This window comes from Tauraco erythrolophus, chromosome 3 (assembly GCF_009769465.1).
Source record: "Tauraco erythrolophus isolate bTauEry1 chromosome 3, bTauEry1.pri, whole genome shotgun sequence".
Lineage (NCBI taxonomy): Eukaryota > Metazoa > Chordata > Aves > Musophagiformes > Musophagidae > Tauraco > Tauraco erythrolophus.
In genome coordinates this window covers 238419-260515 of record NC_141467.1, presented here as the reverse complement: position 1 = coordinate 260515, position 22097 = coordinate 238419, and the positions used below count along the sequence as shown (strand labels likewise).

The 22097-nt window shown below is 41.6% G+C and overlaps 1 protein-coding gene across 3 annotated transcripts in view; it reads right to left on the bottom strand.

Moving 5' to 3' along the window:
- The window catches only part of CDKAL1 (CDKAL1 threonylcarbamoyladenosine tRNA methylthiotransferase), a 337692-nt gene that overhangs the window by 119708 nt on the left and 195887 nt on the right, over nucleotides 1-22097 (bottom strand). For all 3 annotated transcript variants that reach the window (XM_086608947.1, XM_086608948.1, XM_086608949.1), the window contains exon 9: nucleotides 9077-9243. In XM_086608947.1, the coding sequence (XP_086465073.1) occupies nucleotides 9077-9243 (167 nt within the window). The remainder of the gene's footprint in view (nucleotides 1-9076; nucleotides 9244-22097) is intronic.

The following is a 22097-nucleotide window of genomic DNA, read 5'->3' as shown; positions in this document are numbered from 1 at the left end:
ATTTTATGTCTTTCCTCAATTCACAATGGTACAGAAACCCAAAGCCAATATTGTTGTGCAGTTTTATTAAAGTTTCTAGAACACATATTTCCTTTTTCTCATTTTAAAAGAATAATCGCCTCCAAAAAAATCAAACATTTTTAAACAAATGCCAAATCTTAATGAAGCAAGCAGTCTTACTGAAGATTATGTAGATGATGTTGCAAAGCACAGTGAATGTGACAGCTCATCTACCAAAGAAAACAAAGGGGTTTACGCATCTAAACGAATAGAAGCTTTTGGAACAGCATGGAGAGTAGTTAGGAGAACTTTACTTATTTTAATATAAATAACTAGGAAAGCAAGGTCTTCTTTTTCAGTGAAGGCAGAAATATTAAAAGGAGATGGCACGGTTTGTTATGCAAGCTATATATTTGACAACAGCTTCTACCTCAATGCCTTGAATTGCATGGCAACTGCTAAAATTCCCACTTTATTCGGCAAAAACGCAGCTTTCCATGTATGTGCTACCCATTCTTTGAACAAATCGCTCAACTAATGGTGATTTTAATTTTCTGCTAGTAACCCACCACCGAAGCAAGCCACGGCTCCAAAGGTCTGCTGGGATGAGACAGCACCAGAAGCAAGCGACAGACAAGCTGACGTTCCCACAAGGCTGAGGGCATCTGCCTGCAGTTAAACACTCTCCATTCTCCTGCTGTCTAACAAGCAAGAGAAACATTCATGTGAGCGAATAATAATTAAGGTCCAGTTAACATGCACAGCTTTCACTGGTCAAGTAACATGCTACTTAATGTTAACCCCTTTTTGCAACGCCGGTTTTTATGCTCAGATTATCAAATACAGCGGAGAACTAGATGCATGCATAAAATATCCTGTCTTGATGGAGAACTGAATCTTGCATAAATAAAAGCAGGTTTTTTCTCTGTGTCTTTCTCAATGCATTTTTTCTACTTCTGTTACAAAGAACAGGAGCTTCATTCCCAGCGTCACAAATCATTGAATCATAGAATGGCATAGGCTGGAAGGGACCTCAGAGATCATCTAATCCAACCTCCCTGTCATGGGCAGGGACGCCTCTCAACTAGACCAGGCTACTCAAGGCTCCGTCCAACCTGGCCTTGAACACCTCCAGGGAGGGGGCATCCACAACTTCTCCGGGCAATGTATTCCAAAGTCTCACCACCCTCGTACTGAAGAATTTCTTCCTAAGATCTAATCTAAACCTGTTCTCCTTCAACTTAAACCCATTTCCCCTTGTCCTATCAGTGGACACTCTTGTAAAAATGCCCCTAGTGAAGCCATGCTGGCTGTCACCAACCACTTGGTTAATTTTTATGTGCCTTAGTACAGCTACCAGGAGAATCCATTCCATGATTTTACCTGGCACAGAGGTAAGGCTGACTGGTCTGTAGTTTCCCGGGTTGTCCTTGGTCCCTTTTTTAAAGATGGGGGTTACATTTGCCCTTTTCCAATCTGTAGGAACCTCACCAGACTGCCAGGACCTCTCAAATATGATGGCTAGTGGCCTAGCAACTTCAGCCACCAGTTCCTTCAGGACCCGTGGATGTATCTCATCAGGTCCCATGGACTTGTGCACCTTCAGGTTCTCTAGGTGTTCCCAGACCCGATCTACTCCTACCCTGGGTGGTTCTTCACTCTCCCAGACCCAGCCAATATCCTCTGTGATTTGGGTGGCGTGGTTCCAGTGGTTGCCAGTGAAGACTGAAGCAAAAACATTGTTGAAAATTTCAGCCTCAAATATCCCCTTCTACATTACCTGGAAGCAAACCTTTATTGTTCATCAAAGTTCCCAATACAATAACATTGTTAAGGTTTTTAAGAACACCCAGGATTCACAAATACGACTCAAAACCTTCAAGAAGAGTAAGACGGGTTCTTATTTTGACATTTATTAAGCCAAATCATACTCCACCAGCAGGCAGCAAACATGTCATCAAGCATTTATGGACATTAGGACCTGCTGAGTCTGAGTTCTTAGAACTCTAGATTCGAGGAAGTGGTGTGACAAAATGTATCTCAAAGCACAACAGGGATTCATCCCTTTTCTAACCCCATAATACCCAAACACACATTCACTCTGGGGTGAGCTCACCGCTGATAAAGTTTCCAGGACACTGTGTCATAAGGAGCGACTTCAAGGAAATGTGCTATATTTGAAAATCAAAGACAAAGAACACTTTGAGGGGAAGAACAGGGGAGATAGAGTATTTTAGTACTCGGTAAAAAGCTGGAATACACAAAGGAAGCAAAGATGCACACACAGCCTCCATAGGACGAATACGCATTTAACACAATACCAAAGGAAACAGTAAGCAGCCCCCCACCTTTGGTATTTTTCCTTTTTTAGAAGGCCAGATGCAGCTGCCCCTCTCCTCTCCTTAGTAACTGAGATTTCTCCCAATTTTACTCCTAGCAAGACAAGCACAGTTTGCACAGAGACAACTATGCAATTACAGCCATGGAAAGCTGCACGGTCCACCGGCCACAAAACACTACAAACCTCACAGTAACAAGAGGTCAGGGGCTTAACTATTCATTTATTTAAATGTACGTCACAGGTTTCATTTTTTTTCAGTCAAATCAACAGATATTAATTGGTGCTTTCAAACGCAGCAGTCTATGAAAATGACAAAAATAATACTAGAAACAAAGCAAATACATGCCCTAAAGGCCTTCTAATTCCTGAAATCATGCTGCCCCTTCATTGCTGTTGAAGAATGCGTGCACATTACTCCCTTTTTAAATGCATCTCAAATCAGCTTACGCTCCAGCTTATTCGAGACTGGAGCCTAGGCACAACGCTCAAAACCATTCAGCGCACTCAGAGGAAAAAAGAGCACTATGCAAGAAAGGAAAGTGAATTAGCAATTGCCATGCAATACGTAGCCACGTGCTGCATCAGGGCACGTTTGAGGAAGCCATCTGTAGGTATCAGCCTCCATGAGGTTAAGGAGCATGAACACCAAGCTGCCAGGAGAACCCGACGCAAAAGAGCAAAGGAATACTGCTGCGACCGTGGTGCGGTACCCTTGGCACCCCTCGTGCATTTAGAGATGCTGCCGCCACGCAGGCCCCACTCCGTGCTGGCGTGTCACTCAGTGTCCCGAATTACCAGCGGAGCTGGAGCTCACAGACAGCAGATGGTATGGCTGGAGCAGACACATTTTGACAGGTGACAAAGACGACTACTCATCCCGTCATGTGCAGCTAAGCACTTACGGAATGGCAGGTGTGAACTGCCTCCCCTGCACAGATCTGGAGGAGTCCCATCACTCACGGGAAGTGCTGTACTACAGTCCCAGGCAGCTCTGGAAGTACAGCCAGTGTTAAACCTGGCAGGGAGGAAAGCTGAGGCTGAGACGTGAGCCCCTGCCCTTTCACGGATGCTCTGCATCCCCTTCCGATTTGGACAGAGCCCCAGGCACCGAACATGAAATGAACTTAAAAACCCAAGGAAAAGTGAAACATAACCAAGGCAAAAATTGGTTTCTAACACTATGCCATTAATTCATTTCAACCTATTATGCATTTGGTCTCATTTTTGACTTTCCAGACTAGCTCCTGTTCAATATTTAACCATACTATTTTAATGGATTTTTCCCACCCCTCCCTTCCCATCAGTCACTGCCAGTGGATGTAAAATGCTGTCTCACTAAAGCACTAGCCAATAACTCCACAGTGTGATTACAGAATAGATGCCTGGAGGTTACTTCCAAAGCAGGATGTATACCTTATGTCACTTTTGGTACATGTGGATGCTATATAAGATCTTTCCCATCTGGCCGTCCGTGTCATTTGAGCAGCAGCTCTGTGCAAATACATACGGGTAAGAGTACACAAGATAAATGTACACATGTGCATTCATTGTAGGTTTTGCTGGGACTATAAAATGGATCCTGATATTAACCTTTTCCTTCACCTTTAACATTTTCTAAAATAAAAAAAAAAAAAATCTGAGTGAAAACATTTTTCACTGACCAAAGTTCATGTCCGTTTACTCAAATTTTCTGCCCAAGTTTTCCTCAATGCTATGTGACATCAACACCTTAAGAGAGGTCAGACACTGAATAAGGGCACACACCTCAAAATCTCAGCTGGAGATCAAAGTTCAAACAAGCAAACTATATGCTTCGTGATGTATACATTCAAACAGCCTGCTGAGACTGTGAGAGCGCACTTTGGAAAACGCAATACTATTTCCCACCGGTTGGGCAGATTTTCTCTGGGAGGAAAACTGAGGATGCCTTCTGCAGCTAAACTGCCAACTCCAACTTCTTTCTCAGTCCTAGTCCCACGATCAAGAGAAACAACGCTGGGGTCTCAGGTCCTTCAGTTTTTCCAAACACACCAAGGAACCCTCTCTGTCGTACCAACAAGCCTCAGGCAGGAGAAGTCACGCGAGCATTGGTTGTGTTCACGCCAACACGCTGGTTGAAAGCGGCAGTGAAACTGGAAGTACAATTTCCCACACTTCCTTCTGAGCCATGGGTCAGCTCTGTTCGCAGGGTAACCTCGGGGCAGGCAAACTAAATTAACTTCTGAGAAAATCAGAGCAGCGGCCGTACTCCAGCGTCAGAGCAAGCGTGCTCCAAGCCCTTGGTGAGAACAGAGGGATTCAAACCAACAATCTGCCTTTGAAATAGGTTTGGACCATGGTTAGCGAGAAAGTTTGGTTCGGGGGATTGGGTTTATTTGAAGTAAAGGCTCCAAAATGCAGATAGTGTAGATATAGTGGCTTCACCACTGAATTCTGCGCGTTCCTGATCTGCTCTTACTGCTTCATACTGCTCACTAATGTAAGTGCAGACTAATCTGCAGCTGGCGAAAACAGCAGATAAAAAATTTAGTATTTTTGATCATACTCTGAATGATTGTGATAAAGGCTCTTTTTCGAACTATGTAGCTCAGTATGCAGCGTATCAAAAAGTGTTTAATATTTTGCACAACTATAAAATACTGCATGGTTTGAAATGATTCTTTCTTTACACAGGAAGGCCCGAACAAACGCAGAATTTATCATTTGAAAACATATGGTTGCTTCTCATCCCAAAACTGTTCATGCTACATGCATCTGTATGGACAGAAGGCACTGCTGCCACCATATTTACTGAATAAAAAACTGAAAACACTAAATTGTCAGACCGTACCACACAAGTACCATGATGATTTTCAGAGATTAACAGACTCCCCTGGAATGACAAACACTTTAAGGACAGAACGGCATTTACCTGACTAGTCTCTGCAGGCACTGGGAATGCCAGTCATAAGGAGCCAAAAGATTCCCAGGTCCAAAGCCCAGCCGCAGACGGGGCGCACGGTACAAAGGAATCGCTGCCGACAGCCTGAACAGGTCTCTGCTCGTAATCCCACCCACCGCACGCTTTCTGAGCAGACAATATCTCAGAGGACGCTTACAAAATAATTTTTTTGAGGAAAAAATATGAACCTGCAATCGCTTTTCGGCACTTGCAAATAAATTTCAATCGATAAGCAGTTTATCAAGTAGCTTATCAAAAAGTGGGCTACATATCTTTTAATGAGGAGAGAGTTATCCCACCTATATACGGAAAATACACGTAGCATGAAAACACTGCATTATTTTGGTCAGCGGATACAATCTATTTTCTTGAGAACCATCAAAACACTCATTAATGCATAACTGAAGTCCCTCCTGCCTAGCTACATCTTACAGACCCACCTGAGCAACACAGACACCCCGACCGGGCCCGTTTCCAAGGGCTGCGGTGTGGGGCGAGGGGAGAAGAGCCCAGCGCTCGCGTCACCCGCCGCCGCTACCGCCGCCTGTGCAAGGCGGCCCCGCGCACGCACGGCGACACGCTGGGAGTTACTCCTTTGCTTAGTCATGGTGCCCATCGGTGCAACTCCCTCCTCACTCACTGAGGACATTAGCACTGCCCTTCCAGGCTGAGGAATTCTTTGCTTCTACTGCACCTGCACCACCTACAACCTGCAGTATTAACCTGCACATCCCTGTTCTTTTTATTTCCAGTCTCCTCCCATTCCGATAACTGAAAGGTATGAAGAGTAAAGGAAGCCTGCAAATCCCAAGCACAGAGTCGGGCCAGCGACGTGACGCTGTGAATGATCAGAGATTAAAATACATGGCTATTTGAAGGAAAACAGGTATTTGTGAAACGTTTTAAAAACCCACGTTTAAGTACAAAATCAGGTCTAATGACAGAGGAGTTCATGCAACACTACAAATCAGCATCTCAAAAATGTATATAATGCCTTTGGAAGCTGGTATTTTCAAAACACTTAACTTCCAACTGAGCATTATTGGAGAAAATGTATTTATATAACTTTGTTATTAGCTTTGAGGTTACAAGAATAAAATAAACATAAAACTGGTCAAATCTTTTACTTTCAGAAAAGCTCCAACAAACATGGCAAAAACTGTAAATGAATCACAATTATTGCTTTTAGGCGGAATCTTTAGGGAAACCATGTCTTGATCTTAAAATTAATTCATGCTTTTACAGGACTGCTGTTGCTCTATGGCACCTATCAGATATTTTCATTACTAAAGCAAAATAAACCCTTGCCTAGCAGTTGCTTAAGTACAGTTGTATGCAGTTGCTGAAAATTTCTGATTTTTAAAAAAGATCCGTGATTGGAACAACTGTTTCCATTTCATTGGACATAAAAAGTGACACAGGATTAGTACATTTTCCCACATAATTTTTTTTTTGCAGAAAGCCAAACATAATCCTCATTAGCAACATGACTTCTAAAAAAATAAATTAATAAAATTCAGCACGATTTAAAACAATTAATGAAAGATGTTTGCAACCAATAATAGAGCTTCATACCTTTCTTAGGAGATAGCAGAACTACATCTGGATTTTATCCTAATCATCTGACATGAAGGTTTATCAACTTCTCATTTCATTTGTTTTGGTTTTTTTTTTAAACAAATCATAGTTTTACCCTTTCCTCAACCAGAAAGTTAAAAGCACATTCCCCATAATAAGCTTATTCTGTCTGGTGAAAACATGTACAGGAGTCTGTCAACATTCCCTAGTGATCTTTCAGATACAAGTATGGAAAGCTTGGAAGAGGCAACTAGATCAAAATGCAGAAGGCAAAAAAAGTTTTACAAGTTTAGTTTGACAAATCATCAAAATTCACCAAATTACAAGCTCAAGAATTCTTGGTCATACATGAAACACAGGAATGTGATTAAACAATCCTTAAAAATCATTATAGGAACTGGAAATTGTACGAATCACTGAAGAGGACAAGCACCAGCACGTGTTGCTATTGCACAAATCACAGAACGTCAGGGACTGGAAGGGACCTCAAAGGATCATCTAGGCCAATCCTCCTGCCTGAGCAGGACCACAAACAGGCTGGCGCGCACACAACACGTGTTCTGCACAGCAACACCCAAGATACACAATTCCAGTAGGCTTCCATGAATTCCTCTCACTCTGCCATCACACTTAAAGATCCAGTTTTACAGAGATTAGAGTACTTGTCCTGAATGTCAGGTCAAAGAGAGTCCTACCTACAGCACTCTTCTAGAAAATGGAGAAATAGGACTATTAGAGATCCCAAACCAGAACCATTCACAGATTTGTGACATGCTCACACGCACTACGATGCTACCGATCGAAGGAAAGCAACACACCTTCCCCCTTGCTCAGATCAGATCAAATTAAGACTGCTACAGTGCCCCTCGGCTGGGCAGAACAGGTCCTTATTTCCTGCAACTGAGAGTACTCATAAGATGAGCAGTAGTGACAAAAGTGGCACTCTATGCCAAAACACTTTTAATAATGTGAGTTAAAAATGAAAGCAAAGACACTAACTGTGAAAATTAAAAGCTTGATTTCCTTTTGTACAAGATGCTGAAAAATGCTAAAAAAAAAAAAAAAAAAAGAAAAACGTGACATATATGAGAGTTTGAGACAGAACGCAAAGCTCTAAGAAACACGACCAAACCCATTCTTAAAGATTTCTATTCAGGGTGTTGTGAAGACTCTCAGCGAAGCGTATGTTAAAGCAAAGCATAGAACAACCGCCTGCGAAACCTCCTGCCGTTTGCTGCAGCGCGTACTCTTCAGCTGGGGAAGGGAAAAACTGCTCGTTCCTATCGAGATGAGATTCCTCTAGCCCATGCGCTTCAATAGGGAAAGGTGCAGTTTTGGTGAGAAAATGATATCCTTGACATGTTAAGAAAACATAAGTGCAACTATTAATTCCATCTCTGGGCAAGCAGCATGGACTATTTATCTGGATATTGCTGATGCACATGTCTACAATATTTACCTTAAGCTATATCCTTCCCTGATTTTTCCTTCTCTGTAAAGTTAGGTTCTTTCTAGAAACAATTCCTATGAATTTCAATAAATTAATTTGGTGACAGAATCCAACCAAAACAACTGATTTCTGAGACAAAACTCTCACTTTCTGCTCTGCATACGTACGACATTCTTTCAAATTCACGTTCTCACACAATTTGTGGCTTCTAACCTCATTGAACTACTTTGTTCCAATTTTTTTAACACAGATACACACTTAGAATTTCCATTTGTTATCACAGAAGCTCTACACACTTTCAGAATAGCATCTGGCATAGGATAAGGAATACATCGCTGAGTGAGACCAGCATATAGCGTTTCTGGAAACATTCATCTGAGGAGTAACAGGAAGACAAGTTCAATCCCATAGTCCACTGGCTGCTAACGACATTTCCTTTAGTTCTTGAAAAGAACTAAACATACCTTTAGTTGAATATAGTTCTTGAACTAGACATACACACAAATCAACATCACTACAATAAAGCTCCACAGGTCAGAGACCTCAGTAATATTCTCATTCCAAAATTATTTGAATATCTTATCTCAATAACTTGCTGTGTCAGGCAAATGGCTTAACACTGTTAGTCTAATTCTATAAATTTACTTGAAGTCCATAATTTTTTAAGCTACCTCTTAAAATGAAACATACTATTCACAAGGTTCCATGCTGACTCACTCAATGAACGTCCACACCGGCATATAAATGCTTCTCCTTTCTTCCTTACCTCCAGGTGCTCTAAAATATAGGGAGGGTTTGTCATGCCAAGCCTCAGCATAGCTCCCTCAGGAATAGCTTCAACCAGCTTCCACAGAAGCGTAGGGAGGTCTGTGCCAATGTCTCTGCCATAAGCCCCCGTGTCTTCACTGGTCAGCCATATCTCACAAACACCCTCTGTGAATAAACGAAAGAGATAATTAACGCATCCGTTCCGGAGCTGTTTAGTTTACCATACAGCTGCTCACTCTCTGAAACGCGGCATTTCACAGGGCTATTATGCAGCCAGGTTTGGTGCTCAATTGCACGGGGGAGGCGAGGAGGAGGAAGGCTTATCCCCTGGGTAGCAGTGGGTTATTAAGTTCATTTCATGAGCACAAGAGTGCTACAACAATGCTGTAAATTATCATTGCTGTGGAGTGATTAACATTCACAGCCAATGACTAATTCTGTGCTGCCTCTACAGCCAGCCGGCCAAGTCCGGCCCTTAAACACCGCAAGCCACACTACCCCAGCAAAGATTTGGCATTGATGGTGGATACTGGTAGTTAACTTATTAATCGGTAAGCTTCCAATAAGCAAAAATAGCTCTAAAGCACAGTGATTAACATTCCTCCTGGAACAACTATTAAAAACTTGTGTTCTTTAATGATACAATTAGCAATGCAATGTTAAAGTTGCATTGAAAAGGTAAGAGACCACCGCACGACTGAGCGATAGTGCTGGAAAACCTGTTTCCTGGCAGTTAATACTTTATTTTCCATTAATCAGGGCCTTAGGAAGCAGCATATTTGATTTATATTGTAAAGAGTAGTGACCTCGAACACTGATATTTGGTAATAATATCCCCCTGCTCAAAGAGGGGGAAGATTGCACCACCCACTAATAACAGCTGAAAGCAACGAGGTTTCACGCAGCCGCTTCTATCAGTCTGCTGCCACTTTTTGCAGTCCACACCACCCCAAAGCAAGAAGTAAGCCATCAAAAACAGGGTGGCTGGGAGGAAGACTCCTGTGATGCCCAATGAGAGAAGATACGGTTAACTCACTCAGCGAAGAGTTAAATTTCTAATACTGATGATGAACCTGTACAGATAACATCCAAGCACGAGAAGGCGTTCATCAAAGCACTCTTTGGGCCAGCAGAGAAGGTATCACAAAACGCAAATGTTTCTATTACAAATATATAGTTAAGATGAGCAAAACAAACATGTACACAGACTTTAATCACACAAAAAGTAATAAAACTAGAAAACCAGAAGTTTTACAAAAATGTAAACTCAAGTCTGGCACTCTTAAACTCCCACTGCAACCAGAAAGGTGAACAGCAAGAGATGTTGAGCATCAAAGTTAATCCTGTTTGTTCAGAAAGATTTTCAAGGTCATTTATTATTTAGAACTAAGAATACTTGAAAATTAAAGGTAAACCAAGAAACTCATCACTTCTTGTGTTCTACTTCAAGAATAACTTAGTGAGAGAGATGTATAATTCTATTCTAGCAAAAAGTCTGGCTGAAAGCATTCCTGAAGTCCTGCTCTTCGGTTATCCAGCTTGTAGTCACAACTCCGTAGTTGTGCTCAAATTGAGCTCCCTCGTGCCCAGTCAGGTACGCAGAATTTGCTAGTGCAAATTTGCACTCGCGCCCTGGATTCCACTGCAGTTGTTAACGTTTTCGGGACTCGCCTCACCGCAGGCACTACCACACTATGAAACACACTCGAGAGTTTGCCACCTGCCCTAAATCTTCCTGAGACACGGAACAAAGAAGTGAATTATGTATCAGTCACATTTGAAAAGTAAGACAAACATACAGGATCTAAATCATGACTAATGTCCTGTTGGTTTTTCATGTCAGTCTCCAACAGCCGTTAGAACACTCCGAAACAGTAATTTACTTGCCGAGTTTCCACTGATACAGAGTGATTCTCGTTTTAAAGCTTTCAATCTAAATGGCTGCATGGGTTTGGTTGTGGTTTGTTGGTTTTTTGTGCATTTGTTTGTTTTTGGGTTTGTGGGGTGTTTTTTTTCATTAAAATGGCTGATGGAATACTGCTTCACAGTTACCAGATGAACATTGAGGGGAAAAAAACATAAATCTCTAGCTAGGATTGGAAATAACATTCCCATGGAAAACAACAGGGAGCTTTTAAAGCTGCCTAGGTGGGGACCATTAGCCTCCTGGTGGGCTGAAACTTCAAATTAAATCACAAGAAGAGGAAGCAGCTGTAATAGTAAATCAGCAACAACAGGAATAACTGTCTCATCTGCTCTCCGATCAGGGTGTTGAACAACAAGCAACGGGAATATTTCACACTGAGAGCACCAAGGACGTCGTCTTAATTTGAGGAGAGACAGACATGGACACCTGTATTTCCGGAGAAAGTTCATTTCCCAGTTTCAGGCTGACAAACAGATTTTCAAACACAGAAGGCTGCTGCATTTACAAATAGTGCAAAGTATTTACAAGCAGGGTAAATCAGCTCCGTACACAACCGGGTGTGATGGAGGTTTGGGGTCAACTGCTGTTCGGCCGTTTGGTCCTTGGCATCCTGCGTTAGGAGTCTGAACTCACACCGGATAAGAGCAGCAAACAGACTAATCAAGTGAACCTACACTTCCTATTTTGGCTCAACTCCCTTCCCCTCCAAACTCCAGCCCCATGCAGGAACATATTTAAATCCACTGTCTAATCACCTACAGTATTTTTTTTCCTTTCTTTTGCAGTGAACCTCACTAGATCATCCACCATTCGGTTACTGCGTAATTTTGGTGCTAATAAAAGCAAGCTGATTTTTTAAACTAGAAAATGGATCCAAAATGCAGAATTTTGATGTGCAAACTCAGAGCATTTGTTACAGTATTAAGGCCAATTATCATCATATTCAAGTAATTACAAGTCTGCCTCCGGTCACAGTTCATAGTCTACTCCTCACTCTGCCACCACCACCCAGCACACAAGAGTAACCCCCACAGCTGGCTTCTGCTCTCCGCTCCACTCTAACTGGAAATGACTGAGAATGAAAAGCGTTGGGGAAAAACAAAAGTTCCAACTAAACGAAGGAGGTTCGGAGTCTATTCCTTCTCCAATGTCTCGATATAAAGAACAGTCATCTTTTATAAAGAAATAAATCAGATATAAAGATATTGTGCAGATTATCTGACACGGGTTTTAACTTCATTTTTGTGGGGCAGTCTAAACAATCCTTGTCACAAAGACGACAAGAAATCTTAGTTGTCGCTTTTAAGAGATATGTGCATTTTAGTTTTAAAGACCACTTGAAATGATTAATTTCTTTAATAACTTCTAGCAGCTTTTATTTTGCTTTCTTTTCATGCTGCTATTGTAAACAGTTTTCAGCAGTGGCACACCTTTTAAATTAAGGGAAGTGTACTCCATCTGAAAAATTTATTTCAATCTACAAAAAGGTCTGAAGATGTTAAAATATCAGACACTAATCCGGCTGAAATTCTCCTATTTGTTAACCTGCTGTACTTTGTACAAACGAAATTCAATCACAAAAATCCCCTTATTTTTTGCTTCCCTTCTTCTCATTCTTCTCTTTCCGGTGAGATTTCCTAATGTGAACAGGAGCGGCTTCTCCAGCAGCACGATTCTCTGCAGGCTGTCTTGGTGCAAGAGCCCCGATTCTGACCTTCTCAGCAGCACACGCGCGCTTACCAGGAACCGCCTGCCCTCCTTGCTATTCCTTCTCCGACGGCGAGCTCTTACAGCAGCCGGCAGTGCTGGACAGACCACAGAAGTTCCTCTCCCACTGCACCACAGCCCTGAAAGACCATCTGCCAAGTGGAGGTCTGACTTAAATGTTTGCCAAAAACTGCCTGCAGACTTGAGGACAATCAATTTGACACTGCCATTCCTGATCACACCTTAGAATTAAAAAAAATTCTTAGCCAAAGATAGAGAAAGGCTTGGAAAAAACAGATTCTCTTTAAACGTGGGCATTGGTCAGAATGAGCTTACTCTACAGAAAATCATTTTATCTTCAACTATTTGAGTTTCCCCTTATTTACCCAGCAGGGATTTTACAGTCACTATTTACACACTTGATGCAGGGCACGTGCCAGATGAGTTAGCTGAATCAGTGCCCGAACTGAGAAACTCTGAAGACATCGTGTACATACCGTACCACTGTATCGACCCGAATATAATGCAAGTTTAAACAGAAACTGAGATTTGGAGGAATCAGATTCCTCCCACACTTCTGAAATATTCTGCAAGTATTGATTCACCACGCAAGAACCCAGGCCTCCTCTTAGACAGCCAGGACAACCACTTGGATCACCACCAAAAGATCTCATTGCTGGGACTTCCTGAAAGAGAAATCAAGAAAGTCCTGCTTGACCTGTATATATGAGGAGCTTCTGAGGAGAGAGAGAATGGATTGACACACCATCCCGTACAAACGTACCCTATCCCAGACTCAAAAAGTAACTCACGCTTAACCGCCACAGTTAGAAACTGCAGGATATCTGGCAAGCAAATGATGAAAAAAAAGAAGACAGAAGGAAAAAGACAGGTCTAGGTACAGAGCTGGTGAAAGAGGCAGCTGTCAGGCTATGATCTAAAGGATCAAAGTTTCTTCTGTACTTTAGAAAGCGTGGGTCAGCTTATGATTCAGCAATATATCCCTCAGGCTAATGCGGCACTGCAGCTCTGCTCACACCATACCACACACAAACTGGTCTCATCACAGTCTCATTTTTACTTTGAGGGACAAAGCTCTAGATAAGTGTCTCACAGCCTGACTTTCTACAGGATCTTTATTATGCCCAAACATATCTTCTCTTTTCAAAAGATCTACTTTTTAATCATCTGGGCAGTCTTAAGGAAGTCAGAGATGATTGTCCACTCCTGATTTCTTAGTGCTTGCCACGAGTATTAAGATCTGAATTACTAGATCCCCAAGACTCCTCTTAAAGAGGGAAGCCTAGCCAAGGACGACTGCTTAACTAACCCTTCACAACACAGGAGGAAGCGATGGCTGGCTGAGTAGCTAGGAAAGTCTTTTCAGCATTAGTGTACTTCAAAATGAGGAGCAGAAAACAACTTATCTGAATTTTCACTATTAGAGCAACAATCAATAGTTTTTAAACATCTCTTTAATAGAATAAATTGCTTTGAAGCATTGTTTGTATTACAGAAAGACCTGCCACACGCAGTGACTTATTTAAAAGCCTGAACAAACTCCATTTTATGTGGTCATCAGGAAAGCCAAAAGGTAAAGAGGATTGTGTACATATGGTGAAAATTTCTTTTTGTGGGATCACAGAACAGCTTAGGTTGCAAGGGACCTCTGGAGGTCATCTAATTCAATCTCCTGCTCAAATCAGGTTCAATCAGACGAGATTGCTCAGGTCCATGTGCAGTTGTGTTTTGAGCACTACCACAGCCGCTCTGGACAATCTGTTCCAGTATTCGATCACCCTCAGGGTGAAATATTTTTCCTTGCACCTAATTGCCATTTCCTGTGTTCCAACTTGTCCTGTTATCTCATCCTATCTCTGCAAGACCTGTCTGACGACAAGACAGTCCAGCTCTGTCTTCTCTGTACTCTCCCATTAAGCAGCTGTAGACAGCAGTAAGATCTCCTCCCAGCCTTCTCTTCAACAGCTCACCAAATGCATCGTATGTCATGTGCTCCATCCTCCTAACCGTTTCAGCAGTCCTCTGCTGAATTGCTCCAGTACATCAGTCAGCCTTGTCCTGGGGCACCCAAAATCAGACAGAGCACTCTCCCTGAGGTCTCAAGATTGCCAAACAGAAGGCACTAGTCACTGCCCTGGGCCTGCGGCTGCACTCTTGCTAAGAGCGTCTAGGATTGAGAGAACCACCTCATCGTGACATCAGCTGGCACCCTCATCACACCTGGACGCCTCTCTTCGCAGGAATATTTCTGTTACTTCTGGATGTCGCTCTGCAGTTACAAAAAGTGCAGCTATGTTGTGCGAGTGCTTAGTTCAGCACAAGTCTTTAAAGCAGTTGTGGTTTCTGCTACCCACAGGATGACGCATGTATGAGAGTGCTTTGGAAATGAACACACTAACTTTTATAGTCCATACGTTTTTGACATCAAATGTGTTTGGGATCTAATATGAAGTGACGTATAGACCAGGTTACACCAACTCAGATTATTCCACCTATGTGGAATAACATATTACTTTAAAAGTAGAGTACTCAACAATATCACTTTGGAAGATACTGTTTGGTAGCATTGTCTACTACATTTAGTAACAAAATGCAACATATTTTTTTTCCTTTCTTCTTGCCAAGATGGTTCATTGAAGTGTCTGCACACACAAATGATTAAAGTTCTCATGTATTTATATACATGCTATATGTTAGTAAATATTCATGGTATGAAATTCTCAAACTATATGAAGCCATAACAGGAACTTGATTTAAAGGATCATTTACCACAGACATGACCTAGGTACTTTCAAAAAGTTCCTGATCCTACAAACTAATGGAAAAAAGTTTGGGCTATATTTGCAAGTTTGAAACCAGAAAAATTAATCGTGCCTTGGACACCTTTTTTTCTGGCAACTGCTTTTTCAGAAGTATGAAACATCCCTTGACTTTTGGTTAGATTAAGTTATCTTTCCAAAAAGTGACACTTACTTCTATAAGCAAGTGAGACAGCAAGTTGATGCAGAACAGCTCAAGAAACAGATTAAGCAGCTTAATGTCAAAGAGCTCAAGAAACAACTTGATTCTATTTCGATGAAACTGTGTTAATATATTTTTAAAAGTTTATGGTTTATACATTTTCTTCCCTCAAAGTGCATTCAAATTTCTTGTGTTATTTTATATAATTTACAAAGTCATATCTGAGCTGGACCGCAGTAAAAAAATAACAAGCATTAGGACTGCTCAGTAAGAACTTGTCTCAGTTTTAAGTTACAATAATGAAACATCCTGGTTTTGCACAAGACTGAAAACCAGGAACTCCCCTCCCCTCAAAACCAAAACATATGCACACACTTCTGCTACCACCTTGCACATTAATTTTTACGGTTACTTCGGAGATTTTACCAAAACAGCCACATACTCAAATGAAGAGTTCTGGCCCAGCTACCTATCAACCATTTAGTAACATCATGCCGACTTTAACGTAAGGATACTCTACCATGTGACTTATATTTAGATGTGAAAACTGACAGAAGAATCTAATAGCCATGTGACTAACAGTGGCTTTCCATTTTATCTCCTGTGGTTATGAAAGTAGAAGCTACAAATGGATTTATGCAAACTTTTCCTTTTCAAGCATCATGGATTTGAAAGATGAAACTGATGAAACTGTTTAGAACATGGGTCCACTGAATTTGCTTATTTATCTAAATTCATTGCACAAAAGCCTCCAAGCCAGAACTGCTCCCTTTGCAGCAAACCATTCACGCATCAAGGCATTTGCAAAGGAAGTTTACTACCTGTGGCTGCGGTACAGTTTAGCAGTTTTACAGTTTGTATCAAACATTGTTTCTTTCACTCACTTCTGTGACTATATTAATAACCAAAGCAAAGTATTTTGATACGCGGAGTATTTCGAAACGATGAATAAGAAAGCCTGTGACAGTAGTAAAAGTTTAGTTAAAATTATTCCATCCTTCCATGGCATTAATAAACCAACAAACAAAAATAATAAGAGTTCCCAATACAAAGCACACAGCAATAGCTGATCATTCTCTCTCCCACAAAGCAAATCCTTGTCCTTGCTTACCAAAGAGGTCACTCCACCTCTCCAGGGACCTCTGCTCCTAACAGCCCACTGCTGGAGCACAACCCAGCAGCACGGGCTTGCTCGGTTTGTAGCTGTAGTGCCTTAGCACAGGAGAGAGGAAGGGGGAAGGAAAGGGAACGGTGTAGCAGCTCACCTGCTGCTGCAAACAGCGTGACAGCCGAACTCGGTACGAGGCCAGTTTCATCCTGCTAGAGCAGGGGGCATCAAGTCAGTCCGGCCACACACGTCTGCGCAGTGCCAGTACTGCAGCATTATGCATCTTGCTTTCAAGGAGCATTAATGATACCATACATCACGATGATAAATTGGGTTTTGTAGCCAGTTTGAAAAGAAAGGGGAGGAAAGGATTTAAAAAAAACTGGAGAGAAAAAGATGTAACTGAATTTCACTAGTTGGTCCTACTTCTCAGGTTGAGAGATGAGGAAGCTGTCCTTTAAGAGAGAAGTCTGTTCTTTTTCTGCTTGCCACCTACCTATGATCTTCCTATTTCCAGGCATGTGTGTTACTTAACAATGGTCTGTTTTGAAGGTTAGCTCTTGTATAAATGAAAAAAAAAAAAAAAAATCCACTTAATCATTGCACTTGCCAGCTGAAAAAAGAGCAAACTGAAATTTGTCATTCCATATACAGACATTCTACAAGAATTAAACAGTGGACATCTACTGCCTAAAGTAACAGAACAAAAGCCTTGTGTGTATTGATGACCAGGCACAGAATTAGTTGATGTTAATTAGTTCTTTGCTGAACCCAAGATCACTCAAGAAGCAAGTTCAATAACAGGCAATGGTATCTGCATCAAGAAAACAAAGCGTAAAGGACTGGGAGACCACAGGGAATGGATTTTCTAAGAAGGGACTTAAACACAAAGGAAAGCAATTTCGGCAAACACAGGCAGGAGTTCAGAGTCGCCGTTCTGCAGCCCTGCACACAGCACACAGATATGCAGGTCCCTGAAGTGCAGAATCACTGTTCTCAGCTCGATGCCTCACAAAGACACGCTGGTGAACTGTCAATATGCTCATGTTGCTCCTGTGCTATAGGCAGAGAGAGGGTGCTTGACTCTCCACCAGAAGGGTCAGTCTAGCACCCTGCAGAAATCCTGGTTTGCTACTAAAAAGAGTAAAATTTCCACAAACTTAAGAATCATAGAATGGTTTGGGTTGGAAGGGACCTCAAAGATCATCTAGTCCCAACCCCCCTGCCATGGGCAGGGACACCCTCCACTACACCAGGTTGCCCAAAGCCTCATCCAGCCTGGCCTTGAACACGTCCACGGATGGGGCAGCCACAGCTTCTCTGGGCAACCTGTGCCAGTGCCTCACCAGCCTCAGTGTGAAAAATTTCTTCCTTATATCTAATCTAAACCTGCCCTCTTTCAATTTAAAGCCATTGCCCCTTGTCCTGTCACTACACGCCCTTGTAAAAAGTCCCTCTCCAGCTTTCCTGTAGGCCCCCTTTAGGTACTGGAAGGCTGCTGTAAGATCACCCCGGAACCTTCTCTTCTCCAGGCTGAACAGCCCCAACTCTCTCAGCCTGTCTCCAGAGCAGAGGTGCTCCAGCCCTCAGATCATCTTCGTGGCCTCCTCTGGACCTGCTCCAGCAGCTCCATATCCTTCTTCTGTTGGGGACTCCAGAGCTGAACACAGTATTCCAGGTGGGGTCTCAGGAGAGCAGACTAGAGGAGCAGAATCCCCTCCCTCGCCCTGCTGCCCACGCTGCTCTGGATGCAGCCCAGCACACGGTGTCGGCTCATGTTGAGCTTCTCATCGACCAGCACCTCCAAGTCCTTCTTCTCAGGGCTGCTCTCAATCCATTCTCCGAAGAACTGAAGAACTAAAATTTATCATTTCCATGTCTATTGTCAAAATACAAATGAGAAAACTGCTCTGAACTCTGAATTCAAAATGAAGCATATGAGAAGCCTTGTTTATGGCTGAGGAATTCCCTGGGGAAAACACGGGGCAATGTGTCACTCATTCTAACATACGCTTGCTGTTCTAAAACCAAAACATGGGCTATCGGTCTGCTGTAGCTGCACAATCAGACGCAAAGGGGCACACACTGCTCCAATTCAAGGAAATGGTCACGAGCTGTAGGCATATTACAGGATGCAGTGCTAATTAATGGAGGCTTTTTACTGAGTATCCATCTCTGTAGTGCTAATGAGTTCGGATTAATTTAAACAACATGTTTTCATGGAAACTGATTAATTCATGGCACACCAAGTTTCAATCATTAAAAATTTTTAGCCAAGCTAAATAACTCTCTCAATCTGAGCTCAGAAAGAGAGTAACTTATAAATTCTACAACAATGGCTTGCACACAAGCTAGCAGGGTGTGTTACAGGTATTTGACACGGAAAATCATCCTCGAGAAAGCATTCTCCTGCTCAAATGTCTCGCATTTTCGAGAACTGAATCCTATAGTCTTATTTCATTCAATGTTTCTGATTTTTTTTTATAATAGATGAACAGCAGGAGTAGAAAGGAACCACATTTTGGGTATTTACAGATGACACTTTAAAAAATACCTGAAAATTAGTTGGAGATAATTTGGGTCACAGTCAAATGTTGAAATTTCAAAACGCAATCAAAGAACGAAGATAGCTTTTCAGTCAAAGACAGACAAACTAACAAGAATGAGTAAATAATCTCTGCTCTGTTACATATCCCAGGATTATAGGAGATATCTTTTAGAATGTTACATGTTCTGACCATCCCCCCTGCCGCATCCCCCCTCCCCAAATTAAGAAGCAAGTACTATCATAAGCGGCAAACATAAAAGTGTCAAATGCTTTGTTTCACACTAAGTTATGAGCCAAGATACAATAATGTAAACTTCAAATGGCAATACAGAAGTACTTTAATAAAAAGAGAGTTTGGTTTGCTTTGTTTTTCAGCAATTCTTCCCAGTCAGCTTATTTTACGTTAAGGTACTGACTTCTAAGGAAAAGACTTATTTTAATTACAATTACCCTTTGTATAAAGTGAGAAAATAGCTCAAGAATCTGGCAAAGTGCAGCATCACAGACTAAAAGAAAGCAGGGAAAACAGGCAGCACGTGCAAGGGCGAGGTGGGCGGCTGAACACAGAACGCACTCAGGAGACCTCAATTCCATAAACCAGCAATAAAGAGGGACGAGAATCCTTATCTAAAGGTACCTCCTTCCCAACAGCACAGATAAACACCGCTCATTCATTAGGAATAACATGGCCTGTATCAGCAAGTGTCAATGTTGCTGCACCTGAGTGTAAGCTACACCAGCTCAGTAGCGAGCAGTAACTCACTCAAAACAAGATGGTGCCTTTTTTTTTTTTTAAGAGAAAACCAACGATCAGGAAAACATACATCAAAAATTAGTCAGTCTACAGATAGAAATAATCACAATCCCCAATTTCTGACAAAAGCTCCTCTAATGTTTAGTATTACTTAAAATATTTTCTCAAATGAATGGTATTTTCTTTGCATGGGTCAACTTGACCGAAAAGGAGAATGCTTATACAGCACTAGTAATACAGTTTCCCTAATTCTAAATCATGAAGTCGTTTATCTACTGAGTCTCACTGAGTACCCAGAGCCTCTTTGGCATGTAATCACCTTAATCTAAATTTACTTAAGTATTCAGTGATACAGCATCAAAATATATCATAATCAGAATGCAATTAAAATCTGTTGGAGATGTCCACGGGGAGGTCAAAGTGAAATCATTCAAGAGTTTTGAAGGTATTAATGTATTTTTCTCATACAGATTAATGCTCATTAAGATCTCATTCTAAACAATAATTTACCTTTTGAAGAACTCATTATATGTCAATATAGGCATATGAATTAAATTAAAATTGAGAGAGACGAGCTTCTATTCGAGAAGCTTTATCAAAAGAATATCCAAAGAGCAATTACTGAATCTTTTCTAGACTAGAGTTCAAACGAGAGCCTAGTCACTCAAAAAAAGTTTATTATTCCATCTATTAAAGAAAAAAAACCACCAAGTAGATGACACTGGGAAAAAAAACTTTTAAAAAGTTATTGAAATAATCTAATAATATCCCTATTTGTTAAATAGTTTTTCTTTAAACACTTGGTAGAAGTCTACAAGAGTTATATAAGTTTACCTTTGTCCTCACTTAAAATTTCCTGTATTGTGTTCCTTATACCTATTACCAACACCTGTAGATCCTACATTTAGCTCTGAAAGACACAGCCCAGTGATGTAATTTGAGGAAAAAAATTATAAAGGTATCGAACTTCACAATCTTACAAAAGCTGCTCAGCTGCATTAACTGCTAGAAAGCCATCATTAGGGAAATCACGGTAAAAAATAATACACTTGCCTTAAAAACTTCTTTAATGAGTTACCCTAACACTAGGAGACCCCGCTTCCCTTGGAAGCAAGCAATTGCATTTCAAATACTACTTCTCTGCACAGCAGTTGTAACGGCTGAGAAACAGTGCTGTTAGCACTTGTTCTTTTGTTTCTCAAGGTGGCTTTTCCATCAGGAGCACTTTCCATCATTCCACAAAGAGTCCAGTTTTAGGAGACTTGCCCAACGGGCACGGCAAAGCGCCAGTTTGTAGGTGATTACGGAGAGAAGGTGCATTTTATTTTTGAAAGGAGAGGAGCAGGGCGGGAGGCTGTGAGCACACACACTGCCTGTGAGCACACGTGGGCAGGACACAAACCACACCACGGCAGTCGGGGCGAGCGGTGCAGTTTGGTACCGTACTCCTGCCAACCGCCGCAGCTTATCGCGTGTTTCACAAGGCACAGGGAGAATCAGAGGGGAGAAAAATTCTTCCAGGCAGCAGCAGTTCCGTCAGTCTTACATAAAATCTTCACAAGTTGAGTGTAAAAAGAATGAATCCTTTGAACTGCATACCAACCAGGCATGTCTCTTCTGAACAAGCTCAAAAATCTTGTGAATTCTCTTACTGCTACGTGCTAGTCACATTACACGATTTTGTTCAATTTAATTATAGAAGCTGCAACTGGAAAACAATTCCTTGGAAGTAAGTTTCAGGCCAAAGAGTCTGAAGTGCTGAGTGAGGTTTTTCTTTTGCTTTCACTACTATTTTAATTTTAAGCATAGGCACGCTTCAGAAACTGTATTAAAATTTAAAACATTCAGCCTTTCAACACTCACAATAGTATCAGCACAGCATTGTGATGACTAATCCACTTAAGAGGAGCATTGTGACCAAGTCAAAGAAATCTACAACTGACACGTGGCTTCAGAACTCCACGAAGAAATTTTCTTTAGAGGAACTTACAGA